The 24,931-nt window shown below is 43.1% G+C and overlaps 1 protein-coding gene across 1 annotated transcript in view; it reads right to left on the bottom strand.

The window, feature by feature from the left end:
* The window catches only part of LOC147684940 (vomeronasal type-2 receptor 26-like), a 56,435-nt gene extending 39,510 nt beyond the window's left edge, over window positions 1–16,925 (bottom strand). The window contains exons 1-2 of the mRNA XM_086942402.1: window positions 16,137–16,925; window positions 8,909–9,133 (exon numbers count right to left, since the gene is read on the bottom strand). Of these exons, the coding sequence (XP_086798528.1) occupies window positions 8,909–9,133; window positions 16,137–16,916 (1,005 nt within the window). The 5' untranslated portion in view covers window positions 16,917–16,925. The remainder of the gene's footprint in view (window positions 1–8,908; window positions 9,134–16,136) is intronic.
* Window positions 16,926–24,931: the final 8,006 nt, after the last annotated feature.

Genomic DNA, 24,931 nt, shown 5'->3' with positions numbered 1-24,931 from the left:
CCTGTACCTGCCCTAGAGGCAGTGACAAGAGCGAGCATTCCAAATGCTAAAGCTTTACATCCAAGATGGATACAATGGGTTAATTCTCTTGCTGCAACAGACGTTGAATACGTTTTTGACCCTAGCTTAAAAACTCAAGAATTTCTCCAATACGAGTACGAATGTCCTCTGCCGACCGAAATTCTGCCTCTTGAACATTACGGCTGTATAATATATACAGACGGATCAGCACAGCCCGCATTTGGGGGTAAACATGCCTAAAGTGCTGCGTGCTCGATTGTAAAAGGTCGCTGGCGCGAAGGTAAATTCCGACCTATGGTCACAAAAACTCAATCACTCGGAGACTGTACAGCTCAGTGAGCTGAACTACATGCTTTCAAGATGGCGCTTGAGAACACCAATCACGAATTCCCCACACTCATAGTGTGCGATTCGTATTACTGCGTCCAGTCTTGCAATGAATATTTGCAGAACTGGGTTCAAAACGGTTTCAAAGATGCGAAAGGTGGCACAATAAAGCATAAAATGCTTTAGGAACAAGTAGTTCTTTTAATGAAAGAACTACAAAAGACTCACATGATCCATACACTGAGTCATCAACGTGATGGCGTTCACGTTGCAGGGAATTCATTGGCTGATGAAGCCGCAAAGACAGCCGTCCACACAGCTTCCATAGCTACAATTAAGCGTTCTAAAAAAAGAATAGACGGTGAAACGCTACTAGCAGTAAAACCCTCAATGGAAGGCAATTATGCGGCGTTACCTCTAAATTATCTATTCGGAAATACAAACATAATTGATGCAAACTCCGTTCCTTTTTCTCAAATCCCTGGAGTGGGGGACAGAGTAATTCCAAACACGAAACGGAAGGCTTACTTAGTTCAAGAATCACACATGGGAGAAGGTCTGAGGCACCAAGGGATTTTAACTTCCCTAATAGAATTACAACTAAAGTACTGGTGGCCGGGAATGAGCGTGCAAATAAATACCTTTGCAATGGATTGTGAGAACTGCAACAGAGATCGCAGTCATGAACCAGACCAGGCAACTGACAATAGGACAGTCAGTCCAGCCCAGACACCTCTGTTAGATAGCATTAGACTGTCTACAGGCAGACGTCCCTACGGACGGATGCGGCCCCACAACTACTAAGACAAGATTCATTTGGATGTGACCTCAGCGCTCGGCTTATGCCAGAACTGTTATAAAAGATTTGCGAGTCTTTATCGGCACATACGCAATCGGCACTCTACATTCTGACCAGGGTCCTGCGTTTAGCTCTCTGGCTTACAAGGAGGCCATGGCCAGCTTGGGCGTTGCATTGCGGTACTCTAGTCCCTTCCATCCTGAGGGTAATACGGTAGTGGAAAGAAAAAAACGTGACATAAAGCAGTCTATAACAGCGAGGGTATTAGGTTTGGGTGATGGGTGGGCCAAACATCTAATAAGTGTCCAACGTAGTCTTAATAATCTGCCAAGAAATGCTCTGGGTGGAATCACTCCGTATGAACTTTTGTTTGGTACTAGAATGATAATCGTAGACCTCGATAGTCAGACTTCAGTGGTGGAACAAAACACCTTTGATATCAAAGATCGTTTGGCTGTTTTACAGGACTTAAATGAAACAAGAAGAAGTCTGAGTAACACAAAGCTAAAGCCAACGGCCACTGAAGAAAAACCACCTGTCCCAGCAAGACCTGTCTGGATTCCAAAGATTGGGGATCTGGTCAGAGAAAAGATCGCGGTAAAGAAGGAAATTGGGCCTTCTTACAGAAAAGCAGTACCTGTCTTAGCAATCAACGGAACAAGATCAGTAGTACTACCGCCCCTTGCTGGTAAAAAGGAGAACAGAGTTGTATCAATCGACCTGGTAAAACCACAACCATGTGGTCAATAATAAGTAGTAGGCCCAGTGGACTCCCAAAATGTGGCAGAAGACCAAACCTTACTATGATTCAAGAGGTTCAAACTGAAAGAGTAATCACATTTGATAAACCTGCAGTGAATAAAAAAGGACTATGCAACAAAGCCATGGAACTTGTGCCTCTTGAAACCCAAATTGCAACAGTTCGTCAAGAAACACCTGTCTACAATGATGTAGCCTCGGACTATACTAATATGAAAAAGGAAGAAGCAACTACAAAGATTAATAACAATCGTGATGCGATTCCAATAATTGACAGAACTGCCTCTGGCTATTTCATCAATTTTGATGACTTTTCTGAAGATCCTAGTGTACATGAAGAAAAGACAGCAAACAAGACACTCAAAGAAAAAATAACAGAACTCTTTCATCAGCTTGGAGAAATATATCTGATTTCACCATGGATTGAATTGTGGATTGTGTTAGGTGTACTTTTCCTCCTGCTCTGGCTCATTTTAGTTTTAAGCTTGGAAAAAATTATTGATCAAAAATACAGTACAATGGACACAGCAAGTCAGAATATCAACTTGGTCCTGAAACCTCACAAGTCATCTCATGTTTAAAAAAGACACCTGTCATCAGTAAACATCACAGCCATTCCTATACCTGGTGGTGTAGCATAGGACGCTACTGATTATGACATCTATGGCCTGGTTGAACTCTTGAAGTATCAACATCAGTTCAAGGTTTCATTAAGTGACTTTGTCTCACCGAGAAGTTTCTCTGATGATTGGGACTTGGAGACTATTAATAATATGATGTCTGATTTAGAAATGTCAGCAAAATTTACAAATCATAATTATTTAGAAGGTTCATCTGATTATGAAGAAATGTATTGCTTTAATCATTTTGGGCACCACTATTTGCATAAATCTGCAAAACCTAGAAATATTTTTTACTTATAATCAATGGGAACATTGTCCAATACCGCCAAAAGGCAGCTCGAAAACATTTTATGAGAAATTTCCATACTTCTCAGGGTTTAATGTCACAGATCCAGAAACGTTTTATTTAAAAAATGTGAATAAGACAGGAATGAAAAATATGTTGACCAATACAAAACAGATATATTCTGCAAAATGTTATGAACAATTGTCTACATTTGGTTTTGAATTCTGGAAAGATAACATTGAAACAAAAACAATCTGGGGTTCAAAAGATTGGCAAGTACAGGGATTAGAATCATTATTCAGAGCCTGCATGATCCCAGAACAAATAATGTTCCTGAATGACAACATACGACAAACAACCTGTCTTGGCCTAGCCAAGATAAAAGATTTAAACAACCCGTCTATAACAAAGCCTATGTCTGATAGAAATAACATTACAGATGAGGGGTTAGACGTGTCCCATATTTTACACCAAAACAGAACTAATCCTGATTGGAAAAAATGGTTGATCTGGCCCACAGACAATAATAACTGTCAAGATAGATTCCTGGACAAAACACAGGGGTTCAAACAGAACAGGCCAGACCCAAGATATTCCAAGAGACAACATCCAGGGATAATAACAACATACAGTGTAGGAAAACTATGCCTCGAATGGCTACAGAAATCCACACTACCTGAAATTAAGCAACACTTGACTTTACTTAAAGAAGGTGCTGACTTGCGGGATTTCTTATTGGGACCCCGCAAACAGCCTCAAAAATGTTTCATATATGCCGGTATATATGCTGCTTACAACGAAGCTTGGAAAATAACGCAAATTGAAACTGCTGAAAAAATACGAGAAATTGATCGTATTAATTTGGAATAATCACTGTCTGTAGTGGACAATGGGTTAACGACTCTGTCCTACAGAATGTATTCTTTGGACCGCATTGTATCATCTGCTATTGATATAATAGAACAGGATATGCTAATGTTACAACATGGTCAGTCCCAATTACGTTCTATTGTACAGTTAGGCTGGACGTTACAAAATCTGCGTTCAGGCTATGTGCCTTGGCATCTAATCAACACAACATCATTATTTTCTATCTTTAAACTTACAAATAAACAAATCTCTTTGGCACAAAAAGGAGCAGACTATACGGTGCTGAGCATTAAAAAACTAGAAAGATTACCATTAACAGTTTCCGAGAAACCTGTCATTGAATGGATAATACATGGTACCATAACAATACCAATAACGAGATTCCAGTTTCAATACTGCCTACAGCATATACCAGCGGGCCTGTATGAAAGGTTGGGTAAAGGATACATTAAGTCGACCTGGAATTTACCTTACACACATAGATGTTGGAGTGGGGGTAACAAAGAGATATTTCTTAGTGGAAAATGTTTGGAAAAAATCACTAAGTGGTACACTTCTATGTCAAGAAATTAATTTACATGGAGCCTGTGAGGGTTCATCTAATGATCTTTCTAGCCACTTGCACGGCACTCCAGCAACACAAATAGAACCTGCTTTCAGGCAGCTTTCCAACGGTAGCTACGTTATGTTGAGTGACCACAGCTGCTGTGGCATGTTGCCAGGAACGCCCTATCTTGTCAGTGTTACATCCAGGGTCACTTGTTGTATGCAAGTATTGTATCCAAACAGCAAACCAGACAAGGAGGCAACAATTTGGCCTTCATTGAATATCTCTTCTATTCAAATTGATACATTAAGCAGAATGAAAGCCATTCTTTTACAAAAAACTGTGCCTTTGACCTTGTCTAGAGAAACGTATAATCTGCAAGTTGCATGGTCCTCAGCAGAGATACATACATTATTATCAACAAACTGCCCCGTACATTTCGTAGAAATGTTAGGTCAAATTTTAAACATGTCAGATACCAGTGGCATCGCACATGTATATAAGACACTTTTTTCGGGACTGTTAGCACCCTTTGAAGCAGTCCTGAGCATTTTTCGAAATTTCGTGCACTCTGTGTTCGGCGGCCTGCCTCTCATTTTTGGACTTGTAGCAGGAATTCTATTTTTGTTCCTTCTGCTCCGATATGGCAAGTTCAGTCACCAGGGATACCCAGGTTACCATGGAACAAGCGATCCAGGCACTGAGGTATCGAAATAGGATAACACAGGTTCTCGGCTTGGCTCGTCTAAGAGATCTGAATACCACATGGTTTCTACCATTAAGACCAATCTGGCAAGATTGCATCTTACCTGTTCTACGATGCCTGCTCTGTGGAGAAGAATGCGTGTTAGACATCTGTCTCTCACTCCCATCAGCAGTACCTATGGATGTCAATACTTTGCTTGGTTCGGTAACGGCTCATGCAATTTGTTGTCCCCAGCGGCTACCAATTCTGATGACTGCATTCGTTGAGACCTTACCATTATGACTAGGTGGCGGTGAGGTACGAGATGAAAGCGGCACACAGGTACAACCTTCTGTTAACATTGCTTATCCAGATAACGCTGACGGTAATGCATCTCACATATGCACTATTTCCACTTTTTCGGAAATGGCACAACTTTCACCTACTGTGGTAGACACATTCTTTGCCAGCCTATCTGAGTTAATATTTTCTCCTAACAACGAGAATAACTCTTGAGAAACAAGCACACAGCGTTCCCTGAACTTTGATTTCGGCCTTCAGTTTTGATAAACAGAACTTCTAAAATTTGGAACTATTTTTTTACTACAACAAAATTATTTTTTCTCAATACCAAAATATTTACTTTTTTTTGGCACAGAGTAATCTACTTAATGTAGAACTATTCTTAGAGAACAAGATTTCTAATTTTTGATACCTAGAGACAATATTTTGAAATTAGCCTCTAACACATGTACAGTATTATATAAATCTGTGATGAAATGGTCTCGACCTTCTCTTCTGTATTAAGAGCCAATTCATAAAATGTAATTTCGTGAATCATTCAGCCAGCATTTCAAATGTAAAACTATATGCATTATTTGAATGATACCAATGCTTAGAAAACGTCCAGTACAATACTCATTTTTCGTGCACAAACCATTTCAAATGCATTTTTTGTATTTTTGGGGTGGGATTGTAAACACATGCTTAGAAATGTTATAACTGCTTAGTATTTAGTAAAGATGGACATTCTATGTGGAGTGGGTGTTGTAACGTATCTAGGGCTCTAGTGTAATTTTCCCGATTCATGCCCTTATATAGGTATAACATCGTATCCTTATATAGGCATAAGAATCATAACCATATTTAGGCACAGCCAATGCAGTCCAAATACGGCATGGCTACTTCCACTAAGCTCCTAGAGTACAACGAGTTCTTGAAGACAACCAGCCTTCAGCAGTACGGGACTTCCTCCTGCTTCAGTATTGATTTGTCCCAGAACTCCTGGAGCGTCTAAAGAACTTCGAGTTCTTAGTGACGTTATTATGTCCACCCTTATGTCAAACTCGGCACCTTCCAGGTATAAATATACCAGCATCTGCCCTAGCAAACACACAGTGGTTTGGGAGCAGATCGACTAACTACTTGCCCGACGCCCTGCTGTATGGGAGTGCCGAAGGAAGCCGACCCTCCCACTGACGAACTGAGAGGTGCTGTCTTTTTTCCTGCCAAGAAATCCAGCTTCAGTGTTTCCCTGCTACCCTTGCGGGTTACTGGGAGATCGAGTCCTGAGAGAGAGATACAAGACCTCCTTCATTCTATAACCAAGGTACGGAGCTGATTAGACCCTTAGAAAATTCTTGGATAGATTCTTGGCAGAAACTATTTAACTCAAGCTAGAAATCACTTACTTATTCCCTTGTACTAGACTTAGGTTAGGTACACCGGGGTAGGCGTATTTTAGATGCACCAGTTGAGTACTTTTAGTCTATATTTATAATTGTATGTATTTGATCTATTTTAAGTATCTTATGGCTTAGAAACCATACAAATGCTTTTACAGTATTATTTCATAATACTCCTTTTACTGTACGCACTTTACTTCATAGCAAGTATTACAATTGTTGCAATTAACTTCTCTTGCATGAGAAAGAAGACTGCTCAATACAAAACCTTTTTGTTGAAAACACCCGACTCTCTATTTCTCTGCAAAAACCCTGGTGAAACGAAGCATGCACGATTGACTGAGTGAAATAGCCATCTATTGTTTCCGCGACTCTGAAGATATATTTCTTATTCTTGGGGAACAAAGTTGTCATGTTATATAGTTGTCAGAAGCTAATCCCTTCTTGTGTATTCGAGAAAGTTTCTAGTGACCTCTGAGCTAGCTGGCATTCTCAATTAAGTCTAACATATTGAATAGAGACCTAGTCGAATTCAGTCCTACGTCTAAAACTATCGTTTATGTTATTCTAATGCGCAGAGCCTATTGGGAATATAGGAACTACACTACACTCTCAATTAAGAAACGTTGTCTGCACCAGTGTTATGTGTCCTCACGTATTCTGTGACTTTCTGCCCAAATGTTTGCCCATTTGACTGCGAAGGTGCCTTCATTTGTTCACCATCTTTCCTTTCCAGCTTCTCCATTGCAGTTTTCTACTGCTGACACGTAATTTCAGTCTACCCCTTCACCCCTTCAAATTCAGTGATCGTTCACCCCTTCAAATTCAGTAATCGTGTTCTGATGCCCAAATCAGGATCACTTATGGATCCCTGCTTCCAAAAGGAGTTTATTACAAATTTTCAGTCCACGTACGCGTCAGTTGTATGTCAAACTAGAGCTTCATGTCAAAGCAAAATGCGAACAGTGGCCTATCATTGTCATAGGTTCGAGTATATGTTCCTTTTTGAGTATATCAGTTCAAGGCTGAATCCTTATCGCTTGGTTGCAGAGACCATTCAATTGTAAGGAATTAATTCCAGTTTCCATAAAGTTTTTCAAAAAGTTCCTTTATTGATTCAACATTAGATACAGACAGGTCTGTATCTAATGTTGAATCAATAAAGGAACTTTTTGAAAAACTTTATGGAAACTGGAATTAATTTCTTACAATTGAATGGTCTCTGCAACCAAGAGATAAGGATTCAGCCTTGAACTGATATACTCAAAATGGAACATATACTCAAACCTATCCTAAAACGTGAAACTTTGAAGCTCATAGGATCCAGAGCCTCGAGTATTGTTCCCTCGCCTCTATAAAAATTGCATAATAAGATATAGGCCTGTAATCCTTGGACCTCTTGCTGCTGGTGAAGCCTATCATTGTCATATTGATTTTTTGCTCACTACTGTGTCATACATACAAAAGCTAGCCAATTTTGCAAGTGTGAAGGTTGTTGTGCCAGTGTTTTGGTTAGCTCTGAGAGCGAGACACACTGGAGTAGTTACTGCAAGTGTCTGCCCATCTGAGCAGGATAGGATATCTGGGGTCAGCTGTCCCAGAGTCATAGCAGGGCTCACTACTGGTTGCACTACACAACAAGCATTTGCAATGCAATAGCTCTCGGTTTTGCGAGAGTTTAAGCTATTGCTATTTTAAATGACAATGTCTTTTATTTTTTGGTTTTAAAAATAAAGACATACATAAAAGACATTGTCATTTACAATGCCAATAGCTCAAACTCTCGCAAATGCGAGACCTATTGCATTGCAAATGCTTGTTATTATATGCTTTTGATGCGGTCAGTAGGCAGAAATGTGCCAAAATAATTCAAAAATTTCAGAAATGTTAAAAATATAATTTGGGCGAAGAATTTTAGTTTGACAGTCATGGCAGGGCTCACTACTTGTTGCACTACACAACAAGCATTTGCAGTGCAATAGCTCTCGCTTTTGCAAGAGTTTAAGCTATTGGCATTTTAAATGACAATGTCTTTTACTTATTGGTTTTAAAAATAAAGACATACATAAAAGACATTGTCATTTACAATGCCAATAGCTCAAACTCTCGCAAATGCGAGACCTATTGCATTGCAAATGTTTGTTAATATATGCTTTTGATGCGGTCAGTAGGCGGAAATGTGCAAAAATAATTCAGAAATTTCAGAAATGTAAAAAATATAATTTGAGCGAAGAATTATAGTTTGACAGTTACACTGGACAAATAAAATCACTTTGCAATCATATTCTTGAAGTCTCTAAAGGTACCTGCGTGAAGTGAGAGTTCCAGGAGATTTCGCTTTCGTTCAGGAAGATATCTTGAAACCCATTGGCCAAGAAAGAATATCCAACTTTATTATAACTAAATATTTCCAGTTCTGCTCCAACAAAGTTCAAAATATCAAAATGGCTTGGAAGGCTGCCGGTTTCATCAAAGTAAATGTCATCTCCGCCAGTAGAGTTGAAGCGAACGGTTTGCATGTATTTGTTCAGCTAAAGAAAAATGCACACACTCAACAAAAAAGTGGTATTTTTTAATGTGGATTATTTTAGCCAACAAAATAGTACATTTACCTATGAAAATGATCACTTCGTTTGTTTCAGGAAAGTCACAAAATAAATCAAATGAGAACTAGAATTAGTTAATTCAATGGACATGGAAATTGTCATCACGAACACTTACCAATAACATCGAACAATATCAAATTTTACTTCGGTGCTAGGTATGCTTGGTACTGGTGAAAAACATTATGCCTGTTGAGAACCAGACCATCATAGATTATCTAGTGCTTTACAAATGGATCAGTGTAAACACTTTACAGGCTAAAATTAACAAATACAAATAAAATTGCTTAACAATGTAAAATACCAATCTGAGAAGGTCAGTTGCCAGACACTGGAAGAGGCATGATAAATATGAGGTTAATTTGTTCTAGCAAATTCGCTTGTGAACCCAAAAAAATATCATCCGCTGAAAACAATGTGTTTGCATGAAACTCGATATATTAAAAAACAAGCATTGGCATAGCCAACAGGTCACGCTTTTGGGACCTTATAAGTGTTTAGTTATGTAGCACAATATCCTTGGTGCAACAACATCAACTGTTGCATGGCTAATCAATTATAAGCTCCCAAAGGCGAGACCTATTGGCTATGCCAATGCTTGTTCTGTAAGGCTCCCAAAACCGATGTATGCCTGGCGTAGCTAAGGTCTTTTGATTTTACTAAAATTATGCATCCGATACACAGGCTTATATGGGCTTTCAGCCAGCACTCTTTTATGCATCATCTGTTGTGTCATTCACATGCCCTTCTGCCTATTACACCATACAGCATGGGACGGTAGGTCGGCCACTGCAGTCACTAGCTAAATTCACTGTGAGTGACTGTATACAAAGAGCACATATGCACACAAAGTAATTCCTTTCAGTGCAGGGACTAGTACGGCAATAAGAGTTTTTTAATACTCCAATATATTTGTGCCTTCGGCCAACGTATTTTTTTTATTGGTGATGGCCTGGCAGGTCTCCTAATGCTAAAGTTTTTTTTCAAATCATGACATAAAAAGCTAAATGCCAAAGTCAAAAGGCTGATTTAAGTTTGAATTTAGCCAATACCTTTTCGTCTAATTTTATATATGCAAATATTGTACTTACTTATCAGACCCTCCAGGATTTTGCGATTTTGCGATTTTGCGGTTTGCCGTGAAATCGGCACTTTTGTGAAAATGCCGCGATTTTTACCAATGTGCCCGCGAAATCTGCATTTTTGTAGAAATCGCTGCAGTTTTAGAAACGCCGCTATATCCTGGGGGCTCTGACCAATGCAGCGCTACAATTTTTCACGCTGCACGCCACTGCGTGAAGGATTGAAATCTACATCAGAGTTTTGCTCTGCCTCAATCCTCTACAATATATTGGTTCCTGCTGCGGGTTAATAATTCTACACTTCTGTAGTATGCAAGCCACTGCTCCCTCCCGTACCTTTACTAAGCCTTAGGAGCAAGTCTGACCTTGCACTGTTCAAACACATCAGCTGAAGTGTCTTGCACACCCTTCGCTGCGTGCCCTCCGTCTGATGTGTGTTCTTTTCATCACTTAAGGACTTTTTCTGAGGCGCGTTCCTCTCTGGCAGTGAATAAACATTTAAAAGAAGGAGCTTAAATTACGTGGAAGCAAAATTAATGTATTTTTATCTACATTTGTACTTTTCTCATCAAGGCAATGGCGTGATCTTGAACATACATTGTTCTTCCCCTTCGAGCCCATCTTTGCTCTTAAATGATCGTCGGGCGCAGCTGCAGAAAAATGTGCCGTGTAATAAAAACAATATCAACAGGTCTGTGGCAGTGTTCAGTCTATTGAAGACTGGGCATGCGCGCGAGCTGTAGCAGAATGGAGGGCTTGAGCGGGAAGGTGCGAGGGAGGGAGAGGAATGTAAGGAAGACCGCTTCTGGCCGCATCTCTAATTCTGAACACGCGGCGCGATTTATCTCAGAAATTGCAGGCGATTGGTGGTTTGAATGGGTGGAATAACGTGCAGACGTGGAAAGAAGTGAGTGGGGAAATCAAAGACAATCTGGAAGGGAAAGACTGTGCAAAGAGGAAGAGAAGGGAGGAAGAAAAAGAAGGGGCAGACAGAAGTTAAGGAGACTGTGAACAAGAAGCGAACCTGAAAAATTGTTAAAGGGAACAGAGGGTAGAGAGGAGGCTGTGTTGAAGGGGAGATGGTAGTGAAAGAGTATGTGAAAGCATAGATGAAAGAAAAGGAAGAGAAAAAACAACCAGTCTGGAGGATGAGGACAGGTAATAGGTGCAGCGATGAAAGGGGGAAAATAAGAGGGGAGGAAAGATGCAGATTGGTATGATACTTACAGGAGAAAAACCCAGAGGTGGATAGCCTCGGCAGGGTTAGGATAAGAGCAAACAGTTTCTCATTGGAAGTAACCTCCCTTCGGTGTGGTCATGACGAGCTCAGCTCGTCATGAGCACACGAGAGGTATACCTCATGACGAGCTGAGCTCGTCATGAGCATGGAAGGGGTTAAATAACTAAAAAAACGAAGATATCTGTGTTTGTTGTAGGAAGAATGGCCAAATAAAATGCCGCAAAATTGCCGCTAAATTTCCATATTTGTGCCGCTAAATTTCCATTTTTGTGCCGCTAAATTTGCTAATCCATGCCGCTATATCCTGGGGGGTCTGATATGTTCTTGTCAATTTGTGTATAGTCGGTCTTCGCCCTTCACCGTGAGCTTTGCTTGCATGTTTGTGTGCAAGATTGAGGATTTACGCATAACACTGCACCTGTAAGGTGCCCTATGAGTGAAGGGGTGGGGGCCATGGGTCGAGGGTGTGGGTGTGGGCGTTCTGGGGAGGGAAGCAGACAGATTGTCTCAGTCGCAGATATTTCGCTCAGACCAGCGTATTTCTCTCTGCAGTAGTGACATGGTTTTGATTTCACGGTTAGACAAGTGTGAGAAGTTGGCCTGATATATGATGTTTCCAATTCTGGAACCACCTTGTATCAGCCCAAACAATCCCTTATGGTGTCTGGTTGTAAGTCAACCTTATAGACAAGCTATCTTAATGGTAGCATAGACTAAGCAGCCTTAAAGGCTAAACTCAAGAGGTCATGTTAAGCAAGCTGTTTTACCAATCACAATCCTGTAATATCAAATGAAAGGACACCACACAAGTATATATTATAAAAATATATGTGTTTATTACTAAAATAATCCCCAGTACTCTTTATGAGCAAAGGGGCACAATCGTTAAATCAAAAGCACAGTATAACATATGAAAAATGCACAATTATGGATGAGGGCGGGTGGCCACTCAAACCATATATTAGGAAAGTGGTATAAGAGATACCAATCGAACAGTGGTAAGGCCTAGGGCCTAGGGAATTGCTGGGAGCAGTCGGGACAAGCAATGCTGAAGTCGGGAAAAGCCAGCAGGATTCGGGTACAGTGCTTAAAGTACACGCATGCACCAATGCAAAGTCAACGGTGCGTAAAAGTTACACAAATAGAGTTTAAGGATACTTCCGCTGAACCTAGATGGACAAAACTTTAGACACAGACCCTAGAGGTGTCTACCAGTGTGGGAACACCGGCGTTGCTGAGTTACCTCACCCACAGGAAGCGGGTGCATAGGGTCGAAGTGGCGTCGGGTTTCGTCACGCAGGTTGTTGGTGCTTGAAGCTGAAGGTGCTGCAGGCGATGTGAAGGAGAAGTGTCCGGTGTGATCCAAGGGTGTATCAGAGCATAAAAGTACCTGAAAGCAGAGGGGACAGAGTCTGGGTCACTCAGCAGTGACCAGGGTGGAACCAGGATGGAACCAGGCAAAGTCGGGCGCAAACAGGTGGTTGTTGAGGAGCTTCTCTCCGCTGCCACGTGGGCTCTGGGGCATCTGCGATGTCCAGGAGCGGGTCATGAGCTGTCCCACGCATGTTCTCACCGTCGGCGCTGTCGGCTTCAAGATCGGAGCAAACAACACTTGGCAAGAGCAATCCACGCGGGATTGGAAGATTGCTTCTCACTCAGACCAGGAGGGTCAGAGTGGGTGCTCCTTTTCAGAGGAGCTGGTGCAAGTCTGGAGCAACCAGAATCGCAAGTCGGTTTTAGGTTTTCGCCGGCACACGGGCCACAAGCCAGCTGGCAAGTGACCGGGCCAACGCGTCGAGCCAAAGAAAGCAGAAGGGCCCCATGCAGCACTCGTCGAGTGTAGAGGGGTGAGCTTCGGCGCAAAAGTGGCTCAGGGTTGGGGCTTCTAAAACCCCGGTGTACAGCTTCGAGGGTCACTCGTGGCCTGCACAGTCAGCGTCTCGTGGTCTTTTCAAGATGGCGTGCCCCACGCTTCCGGTCGCCTCCACGGGTCTCAGCTCTGCAGGCACTGTGGATCAGGCTGTAAGAAGGCAGGCAAGCTTCATCTCGTCGATCTCTGTTGCTCGAGTTCTGGCGGGAACTGCAACAAAGCAGACGTCAAGGTGCTGGATGGTGCCTGTTTGCACAGGGTGGTCACTCCTTGACCACAAGGGAAATTCTTCTGTCTTCTACGTTGAGTAGGATGTCGAAGGGTCCAGAGTTTTGTTTCAAATGTTTCATCAGGATAATCTGAGTGCGTTGGCACTACTCCCATTCTTATACCAATCTAGGGGGCTGGATTACCTGCTAGGTCCCCTCCTATGGGTGGGACCCAGGAAGGGGGTGGATACACCCCTTTCCTTTGATCCAGGCAGCGCTGGGACTGGGGCTGGTGTGCCCCAGAACCGGTTTGGCCGGATTATGCAAGGGGCAGCCTTGTGCTCCCCAGGCAGTGTCTGGTTTCTTTCAAACCTCCCTGCTACAATCCACTATCTCCTGTCTGGGGTGGTGTAACACCTCCCTGCGACAGGAAAGCCTTTGTCCAGACCTCCTCTGCTGAGTTTCGGTCGGCAGCAGGAGGTAAGACTTGTGTCTGTGGCAGAAGCATCCATTTTGTGGATCTGAGGCTCTTTTAAATATCAACCGCGTTTTAGTAAAGTAACATGTCTTCTCCCTCTAGAGGGGTGGAATGCTATCCCCGTCGACAGAACTGTCGAGGGGATAGTATTCCAAATCGTATGACACCTTACATGACATGTTTTGATAAAGCCAAACCAAAGTTGCTATATAACCGCGAGGATTATAAGGCACTTAATAGTATATGGTATGGCATTATCCCGGATCAGCTTAGGGAGTTGTTCCCGACAGCTGCAGACAGGCTCAGCTCATGCCAGAGCACCATCTCACATTAAACCACGCACTCTGCCTCCCGGATTGATAAGGCCTTCCATAGGAGTGGCTCACAGGTTTATAAGTGTCCAGATATAGGTTTAGATATAGGTATACTATATCTAAGCAAGGGGTGATTACACCCACTTGCCCCAGCTGAGTGATCAGCCAGTTGTGTCAATTTAAGAACCAGCCAGGGGTGGCAAAAGATATGCTGCAGCCCCTGGTAGGCCTTGGATGCACCTATGCCCTGGGCACCTATAGTGCTCTGTAAAGGGGCTGATAAGGTGACCCAAGCCAATCTAGTTATGCACCTAGGGTACATGGAATCCATTTTACAGAGAGAGCAGATAGCCTGGGGCCCTGATTAGCAGGGAACCAGGCCAACTAAGTCGAAAACCAGCTAAACACAAGGCAAAAAATCTGGGGTAACCATAGTCAGGTAGCCACCTTCCTACAACAAGCCACAAAGAGGCTGGTGGGAGGACAATCGAGATGGAGATGGGGGCAGTGTGCGTGGGTGGATCGCCTTCTCCTCAGGAGGGCTGTGTCGGGGGAATCGCGCAGTGCAGTGAGACAGCGTCGACTTCTTGGGGCAGATGAGAAACGGAGGAGACCTGGTGGAAGATCAACTGAATGTTGCTGATAGGGAGCAGTGAGAGACAAGAGAGAAAGGGAGGAGCCACGGGGGGCTTAAAAAAAGCAGGGCAGGACAGGTAAGGGTGGGAGCTGGAGTAAATGAACCTGGGGCATTACAGAGAGCAAGGGAAAGGGATGCGAAGGGGACGCAGCACACAAGGGAGAGAGTCTGAGTGCTGAAAAAAAAAGGAAAAAAAAGCCACGAAAGTGAAAGTGATCGGACAGAGGCAGAAGGGAAAGCACAGGAAATAAAAACAAGCAACTTAATGACCCGTGATGGAGGAGACAGATGGCGGCTGTGCGCGTGCACGCTCACCTGAACCCAAACGCTAGGCCAGCCGGTAGCACTTTGAAAACTCACCTACTAAATGTCTCTCCGTCCAGGGCATGCGCTGGCTCAGCGAGACCTAAAAACTAGGGGCCTCATTTATGAGGCTGTGCGTCACTTTTACGCCGCCGGTGCGTCACTTTATGTGAGGCACCAGTGGTGTAAATAATACGCCTTGTTGCGCCATATTTACAAAGTGACACATCTAGGTAGATGCGTCACTTTGTAAACGTCTGCGCCACATCATACCTGTGCCAGGTATAATGTATGCAAGGGGGCGTATTGACGCAAGAAAGGGTCATGGAAGTGACAGTGAAATCTATGAGATTTCACTGCGCCACTTCTAGGACTCAAATGCGTCAAAATCTTACGCCTGCCTCACAGCAGGCGTAAGACTGACGCAAGCCCCTTCACATGGGGCTTGCCCCACCATGTGAAAGGACACATTGCTGGAGTTGCGTCACTTTTGTGACACACTCTAGCAATGCGTCACTTTTGCGCCTTGCGACATGATGCGTCATACAGTAAATGTGACGCATCAGGTATGTCGCAAGGAGTGCGCACTGAGAAGTGACGCATCGCTGCTTTCACGAAGCGATGCTTCACTTCTCATAAATGAGGCCAAATATTTGTACTGGAGGCCAGAGCTTATCAACGTGTGTGCAGATGAAAGGCAACTCTCACAAAAGTGGCGGTGGTCTAAGCAATGTGCGAGAGAAAAGAACATTCCACTTCAAAGTTGATTCTGGATGGTAAAACATTCTCGAATTTTACCTGCCACGGTGAAAATGTTTTCTTGAGATTGTTTGGAGATTTTCCTGGTTCCAAGTCAGAGAAGTAGAGATTGTGCAAAGCTTGCGCCACAGCATGCACCGCGGCATACACGCTGAACGTAAGCCGGAAGTTGTCCACGTCATAGATTGCGGGCCCCACCGTCCTCAGGCTTATGTCCTCGTCACAAATGTTACGAATGTTCTTTTTTGTGCCATTTGGGTAGCATGAAAATGTTAAATACCAGAGGAGATTAAGAAAAGGATTGTTCGGTGTATTTACGGGACTGGCATTAGAAAGGTATTCCTTTAAACCGGGTATCTCCCTTTTTGGTACAGATACAATCAGCGAGCCATTTAAATGCTTTAGGTATGGTTCAGGTAGGCTTTCTGCAGTAAAGGCTAGTGAAGCAGGTAAGATGAGAACTTTGCCAGTTATAGAAGTCATATCCAAGGCAATAAGTATGTAATAGAATAACTCGGTGTTGGAGTAGGTGATAATGACATTTGCAGTGGAGTTCCTCACAATTTGCATTGGCGTTGCTAAGTCCATTTTGTGAATCAATCTTATTGAGAAGGCAACACATATGCCATTGCTTGTCATCTTGGTCCTCAGCTGCTCACTCGCTCCCTGACTGATCTCATCATCAGTTACAATCATCCCAACCCAGGTCCAGCCAAAGTGCTTCAGTAGCTTGATGATCACTTCTTGTTGCAGGAGCTCACTTGGGACAGTCCGGTAAAATGCAGGGAACAACACGCGGTTGTTGAACAAGGTGTCCATTGCGCCATAGCTAACCTGCGGAGAAACACAAGACAGGTGAGCACATCAGTTCATGTATGTCTCTCGGGTACGGTAAAGGCAAAGGCGTATGTTTGGAAGTCTGACTCAATTCTAATAGACACAGTTCAGACTAGAGGGACCATAAGAAGGGAAAAGTTTAAAGCTTGTCTATACAATGCTTATTTAGAGGCTAGGGCCTCATTTATGAGGCTGTGCGTCACTTTTACACCGCCGGTGCGTCACTTTTTGTGACGCACCAGTGGCGTAAAAAATTCGCCTTGTTGCGCCATATTTACAAAGTGACGCATCTACCTAGATGCGTCACTTTGTAAACCCTTGCGCCACATTGGGCCTCATTAATGAGGCAGTGCGTCACTTTTACGCCGCTGGTGCGTCACTTTTTGTGACGCACCAGCAGCGTAAAAAATGTGCCTTGTTGCACCAAATTTACAAAGTGACGCATCTAGGTAGATGCGTCACTTTGTAAACCCCTGCACTACATTATACCTGCGCCAGGTATAATGTATGCAGGGGGGCATTCTGACGCAAGAAAAGGTCATAGAAGTGACGCAGTGAAATCTATAAGAAATACTGACGTATCTGTAACTCCTTGCGCAATGATGCAGTATTTCTGACGTATCTGCATGGCGCAAAAGTGACGCATTGCTGAAGTGTGTCACAAAAGTGACGCAACTCTAGCAATGTGTCCTTTCACATGGGGCAAGCCCCATGTAAAAGGGCCTGCGTCAGGACAGCAGGCGTAAGAAATTGACTCATTTGCGTCCTAGAAGTGGCGCAGTGAAATCCTATAGATTTCACTGCGTCACTTCTATGACCTTTTCTTGCGTCAGAATGCCCCCCTGCATACATTATACCTGGCGCAGGTATAATGTAGCGCAGGGGTTTACAAAGTGACGCATCTACCTAGATGCGTCATTTTGTAAATTTGGTGACTTGCCCATGTGAAAGTACACATTGCTGTGGTTGCATCACTTTTGTGACACACTCCAGCAATGCGTCCCTTTTGCGTCTACAGAAACGTCAGAAATACTGCCGTTTCTGTAACTCCTTGCGACATGATGCGTCATGTTATAAATATGACGCATCAATCATGTCGCAAGGAGTGCGCACTGAGAAGTGACGCATCGCTGCTTTCACGCAGCGATGCGTCATTTCTCGTAAATGAGGCCCTACGTTTTTTGCTTAAACTGCTACCCACATTTTCAAGTTGCTCCAAAAGAAACATGATTACAAACTTCTGAACTACACTACTACTGTTGTGCATGTCTGTGTGTGTATTTATGCAGGTATGTGGAGCAAGTATGTGCTATTTGTTACCATTGTCAAGGAGGGGGAGGAGCCTGGACTCGCAACCATTAACCAGTGTCATCTTTTTTTTTTAACGTGTTTTTATTGCTTTAACTCATATAAAAAGCAAGACTGTAGCATTGCGACCAAGAGCAATACAACGATAATGGATCACAGTGACAACACTTGACTGGGGAGCCATGTCTTCACCCTCCCCACGCCCCTCAAAGCAATGATTAAATACATGAAAGTCATGGCCATGGTACTTGGTTTCAGCAGGGGGCTCCTCAGAATCTCATCTCACATCATCACTGACCGTATGTAGTGACCGGGTTTTTGGTTCTATTTCTGAGTGATGGTGACTTTAAGCTTGCTACCATCCTAGATCACTATTCTTAGCTTGTTTTGGTCCTTTTCAGGTCTCTTTTCAGACCTAGAAGCATAAACTAGAGGATAACCGCTTTATATGATGATAGATCCCTTATTCCTGACTCTAATCCATCTATTGCCTATTGGCTTTGACATAATTATGTGTCCTTTCATCATTCTACCTATAGTAGAGGGTGGATCCTGTAGTTCTGACTTTATATTACCTATTGGTAGGGTTTGTGTATAGAGCTAAGTGTCTATTTCATCCTTTTCGGGCAACAAAGGCCCGGAACCAGAGAGACTCCATTTTGCTTTCTGCCTCTGCTGACTGAGGAGCTTTCAGGGTAAAGGAGATGTTTATAGTTAAGCCTGTTGTGTGCTAGGGGAAAACTAGCGGAGACTGGATCTTATCGAAAGAATGTGTTTGTCTCTTGGGCCCAGACGTAACATGCAGATGGCCACTCCAGTTGTGCGGAGAGCCTCGGAGCTGGCACAGGAAAACGGTGGGAGGTAGTTTCTGTTGGAAATTTCCATGAGGAGAGAGCATTCCATATTAGCGAAGTGCAGAGAGGCAGAGGGGTCAGTTGGTTTTTGGAGTTGTCAGAAACAGTTTTGTTCAGTTGGTTTTTGGAATGGTAGAGTTCAGATGGTGTTTGGAGCTGAAGAGAGAAGTCAGATGGTGTTTGGAGCTGAAGAGAGAAGTCAGATGATTTTTGGAGCTGAAGAAAGCAGTCAGAAGCAGTTACTTGTCAGAAGGAGTTGTGATCAGTTGGAGAAGGCAGTTAACAGCTGGAGTTTGGAGTGATGCCTTTTGGAAGAGACTGAAGTTATATTGTGGATTAGTCTGTGGGAGCAGCTGGAGTGAGTTGGACATTGGAGCTGGAACAATCAGACAGAGTGAAGAAGCTAGTGGAGCGAACGGTTATCAGAGCGGCAGAAACTATATCATTAGACTGAAGTTGGAAGGTGAAGACAGTTCGTGGGAGAGAAGAATCCAGTGCAGAGTGATCAGCACAGATGCAGGGGAGAACCTGAGATGAGCCAAGGCACAGACGAGAGAGGAGCCCAGATGACAGCTAGAACAAGACTTCATAATAATCAGGTGATATCTGTCCTGTTATATTAGTGCCCATATATATATATATATTAATCTTGTCCTTTATTTCCTAGGCTAGATTCCCTGCTGTATTGTTACACCGATGAATCCCTTTTCTTTCAGCGGTGTGCAGTCTGTTATAATCCATTTCCCTTTTTAGCTATTTACAGTTCAGCTATATGTGGATGTGTTAGTAATAAAGCTTTCTTGTTTTCCATTATAATAAAGAGAACCCGCAGATCTGTGTATGTGTCTATTCCCCTTTACTTTTCAGGCTATGTCTAGATTGCTAGTTATTGTGATGTTATAATTTGCTATTGTGTAATAAAGGGACCCCAGTTCTTAGTGAACCATTGTGTAACTGTTGTTTTCTTATAATAAAGTTAACCTTTCTTCTAGTCAGATGCTGTTATGTGGACAGATGCGTTTCCCGTCCAGATAAGTGGTAACTGAGCAAGGGAGCAGGGAGCACTTGAATCAGAGAATGACCTTTGCATATTGTAATTTGACCATTTTTGTGTGAGAGGATTGAACCGTCTATCTATCACATAACCTATAATATTACATCCCCAGTAGATATTAGATATATAGAGAAACTTCCCAACAGAGAGAGAGAGATATGAAGGTATTCATAGGACAGAGATTGACGCTAGAGAGAGTGGCATTAGTGAGAGCATTGATTTTGGTCAATGTGTATACCCACGGGATTGTGGCTTGTGTGAGAGAGTGAGAGCATTGATTGTGATCAATGTGTATACCCACAGGATTGTGGCTTGTGTGAGAGAGTGAGAGCATTGATTGTGATCAATGTGTATACCCACAGGATTGTGGCCTGAGTAAATACCCACAGGATAGTGGCTTGAGTGAGCACTGATTGTGGTCAGTGTGTAATGGTAAGTAATCGGAACTGCCCCCTTCATTATGAGTAGGAGGGTAGCCTAGTCTGGGCCTGAGTTGCCGCGAGACTCTAAGGCATGAGTGTGGTGTGGAATATGGAATTCCTTAGTAAATAGTGAGTATTTCGAGTAATCCTGAGGAGGGAGGTCGTTTCGGCTGGGTTGGTGGTGTCTTGGTGAGCTGATTCTATCTGCTCCGAAAATCCGGTCGTTACATTTGGCGTAGTCGGACAGGTCGCATAAGTTGCGGGGGAGTGCCCTGATAGCCAGTTACATTTGGCGTAGTCGAACAGGTCAAATCGGTTGCGGGGGAGTGCCCTGATAACCAGTTTCATCTGGCGTCATAAATCAGTTTCGAATAATGTGCATGGGGAGTGGCCCCTGAAATGTATATGGACTTAAAACCCTTTAAAATTTGACGTCTGGGAACAGTCTGTGAATTGCATGGTGAGGTGTGGTCCCTGACCTATAGGCTTGAACAGTTGTAGTGTAAGGAGATTGCAGTACATCATGGCATCTGACTTATGCAGTGTAGAAGAAATGCTTTTCATCTTGGTGTTTGAACTGACAGGCTTGAAGGGTAACAGTACGTGATGGAGCCACTTACATCTTGGTGATGATGCAGTTGTAAATATGTGTATGAAAAAGGCTTGTAAACTGCCTATTAAATGGCTTGCTGCATTTGCTTGTGCTGTGAAATGTGAAATGTATTCAGTGTAATATGACTTGTTGAGTTCCTTGTGAATAGCCCCTTGTAAATATGGCTTGTAAATAGCATGTTATCATTGAGTTCCTTGTGAATAGCCCCTTGTAATTATGGCTTGTAAATACCATGTTATCATTACGTTAGGCAGGAGAGAGCTGGATCTCTTTCCAGTGATTAGAGAAAATGTTTAGAAAATGTGCACATGTGTTCTGTGAAAACATGGAGAGATAAGTTCTTGGATTCCCCATGTGTCTGCAGCCATCCGGGAACGATTGTGTTTGAGCTGCCAAAGGGTTAATATCTTGAATTGAGATGGCAGTGTTTATTTCAATATGCTGTTTAACATGCATGGTTACATGAGCGGACACTAAAAGTCAGTGACTGGATTAAAGATGGTTTGATTTGACTTTTTAATTAGTTGCCACATTTCTATTTTTTTATTTTAAGTGTTAGGTGGAGTTTTTTCTAGCCCTTAGTACGTCTTGTTTAAGTTTTTTCCTTTTGATGTTAGTGTTCATAGTCTAGGGTGGACATTGGTGATAGTATAAATTGTTCTATTTTGATTAGTGGTGACTATGAAACACTACCATCTTAGTGTAGTGCTATGTGCTTCCTTATATTAGTTTACTTTGCAATTAGTTGCAGGGTTCACCTATGTACTTTGACAGGTAGCTGACGGAAGGGTAACATCTTGCACGGGAAAAAGCAGTGTTCATTAAACATACTGTTTGATATGCGTCCACGAGTCTGTGTGGGTTTGCCTTTGAAAACATAATTAAATGTGTCTGATTCAGAGGTCAGAGTGTTATAAATCAACCAGTCAGGCTGCGAGGTATACACGTTTTTAAAAAAGAAATGGGCATTAGGAGAGAGTTGTCAGCTGAGACTGGACGGTGCAGAGAGATAAGCAAACCAGCGTTTTAGATTAGTTATCACCGGTTGTGGAAATAAAACAGACCCAAGTAGAATGTGCTTGAAAAAAGTGAAATGCAACCGTGTGCTTTTAAAAAAAAAATGCTCTTTAGTGTATTTTGCTAATATAGAAAATATAACTGATTATTTCCCTACAGCAAACTGCCCCTTTTGTTTAATGTTCAAATGCAAATGATTCTGTATTTTGCGCTGATATGAGGCAGAACAGCGTGAGAGAGAAAAATGTGATAACATGTTCCCACTCAGATAGGAAAAAAAGGCTATCTGCAAAAATAAATCTGACTCTTTTAATCATTAGAACAAAAAAAAAAGCTTGCACACATTTATGAATTCCTGGTTATGCTGTGCAAATTTACATGTATAACTTTTTTTTCCCTTTGTTTGACTTGATGGTGTCCCAAATGTTATTTTAAAATGTGTCATGTGATTTTTTATGTTGCTGCATGTCGTTACCAATGCATTTGTTTTTAATGCTGCTTAATGTTTTTGCTTTTCAGCCAGTAACCATGAATTATGGTATATAGTTTGTCTTAGATTCGTTTTTCATGAGGCTGCAGAAATATTTTGCTTCTTACTTGAGAATGCTAGCATGTGTCTAGGTTGCAAAAATGTCTTTATTAATTCATGTTTTCAAGGTGCTTTTCACCATGTCTAATTTGCTTAAATTAGTTAGAAATAACTGTGCAGTGTTTCAAATTAAATGCAGGGTTTCTCTGAAGCTTGAGAACGGTTATGTCTGTAGTTAGAAGGAATTTGCTTTTTGACCTTGGCTGACATGATAGCTCAGCCAGGTTCTCAGGAGCGTTTTGTAAGGGAGGGCCCTTTTTGGAGCGTCTGAGGCAGACCTGGCATTATCTTGTTATTTTTGGCAAATATTCAGGAGCTCTCCGGGCACAGAGTTTTGTAAGGGTGGAGGTGCCCCACCTGTAAGCTGCTCTTCAGGCGTGAAGCGTCCTTTAATTGGAATGATGGAAGCTTGTAAGGGTGCTCCCTTCCTGTGGGTGACATCACGATCATGTCCCCTCCCTTGAGGGGAAGGCAGTGCAGAGAGAAAACTTGGCCACAGCTTCGCTTTTTGAAAGTGACCTCATCGAAGGGAGGTGCAGTGTAGTTCGTCTCCTGTCTTGTTATGGTTGGAGCTGATTCAAAACTCTGAGCCGCGGACATCTTTCTGGAGGGGGCTGCTTCTCAAAGGAGTGAGATGGAAGTTAGCCGTCCCAACCCTGTTAGTTATGCTAGGAAAATATTAGATTTTATGCAAATAAATTTAGAGAATATGGTGTAGGTAGAATGTTTAAATCATTCCTTGAATTTAGAAGAGTGTTTTTATGAACTATAAGATTTCTTACAGAGATAAAAAGCAAATGGGGTGCTTTTGAATGGAAAATTTGTTTTTGCAAGATTGATGATGCTTGTTTTTCGTTTCAGATGACTGATATGTGGGGGCCCTGTATGAGTGATGTATTTTCTTATCTTTGAGTGATGTGTTTTTCTTATTTTCGGAGTGAGTGCCCCTTCCCCAAAAACCCCCAAGCCTGGAGCCAATGCAAACTGCTGATGGCAGACGGGTGCTGATGTTCCATGGATGACGAGATCGGATGGGATTCTTTTTTTTTTTTTTTGGGGTTCAAATCTGCTTTATTGAGAGAAACAGAGTATGGTACACAGCTTGGGTCGCCTACAACCCGGAGGCCGGCAGCAGGAGAGGATTAACAATACACAGCCTGGAAGCCGGCATCCCGGGGGCCCGGCGGCACATTATAGACTTACATGGCGCTGGATCCGCATCCGGTGATGTAGGACAAGTGAGGATGAGCAGCAGTCGAACAGGTATTTTTTGAGCGAGAGAAGAGTCTCACTACTGTTTTGTAGTTTGTAAAACAAGAACCAAAAACACCCCAACCAGGTAACAACTAAGAGGCAGTGAATGACCGTGTAGCAGTGACGTGTGATAGTGGTGTACTGTGGTAGTTCTAGCAGGTGGTGGCGCGTGGGGAGAAACATGTCCAGATCTTACTTCCCAGTGTTGTTGGAGTCTGCAGAGTGTCAGCTGTAGAAATCGCAGGGTGTTCAGGACATCGCTCGCCAGAGGGGTGAAATCGTGTCGCGATGGCGAGGGAGGGTGTATAAGCATAGAGAGGGGAGAGGGGGCAGCACGGTCTAGGCAGGGCAACCCACACCATCAGGGAGTCCGTGGGGGCAGAGGGGCATACATGAAGAGGGAAAGCAACAAGCCATATCCGGAGCTACAGGTCAAGTTCTGGGAGAGAGTCCTTGGTGCTGTGGAGTGACAGGCCCGTCACCGACTGCATATCTTCGTTTGAGCGCCTAAGCAGGTAGTGCACCAGAGGATCCCATATGTCCCTGGGTCGGCATGAGAGAGGCAGTAGCTCAGCAAAGGTGGTATGCTGATCCTGGCAATATGTCAAGTCAGTTAGCCAGTCCTTGAACTTGGGCGCTCTACCCCTGCTCCAGCGGCAAGCAACACGCCGCTTGGCCAAGAGCAACGCTGTGTCAACGAATTTTCTGCAATCTCTAGGCAACTGCATTGTATAACCGAGGACGGCTACCAGAGGGTCCGCAGGAATCTCCTCACCCACCATCTCCGCAACGGCCTCAATCACCTGTCGCCAATAGTGAGCAATCTGGGGGCAAGACCACGCCAGGTGGAGAAAATCAGCATGGTCGGCACGACAGCGCTCACAAC

This window comes from Lissotriton vulgaris, chromosome 10 (genome assembly GCF_964263255.1).
Source record: "Lissotriton vulgaris chromosome 10, aLisVul1.2, whole genome shotgun sequence".
Lineage (NCBI taxonomy): Eukaryota > Metazoa > Chordata > Amphibia > Caudata > Salamandridae > Lissotriton > Lissotriton vulgaris.
Note: the sequence above shows the minus strand (reverse complement) of the source record. Positions and strands in the feature narration are given on the sequence as shown.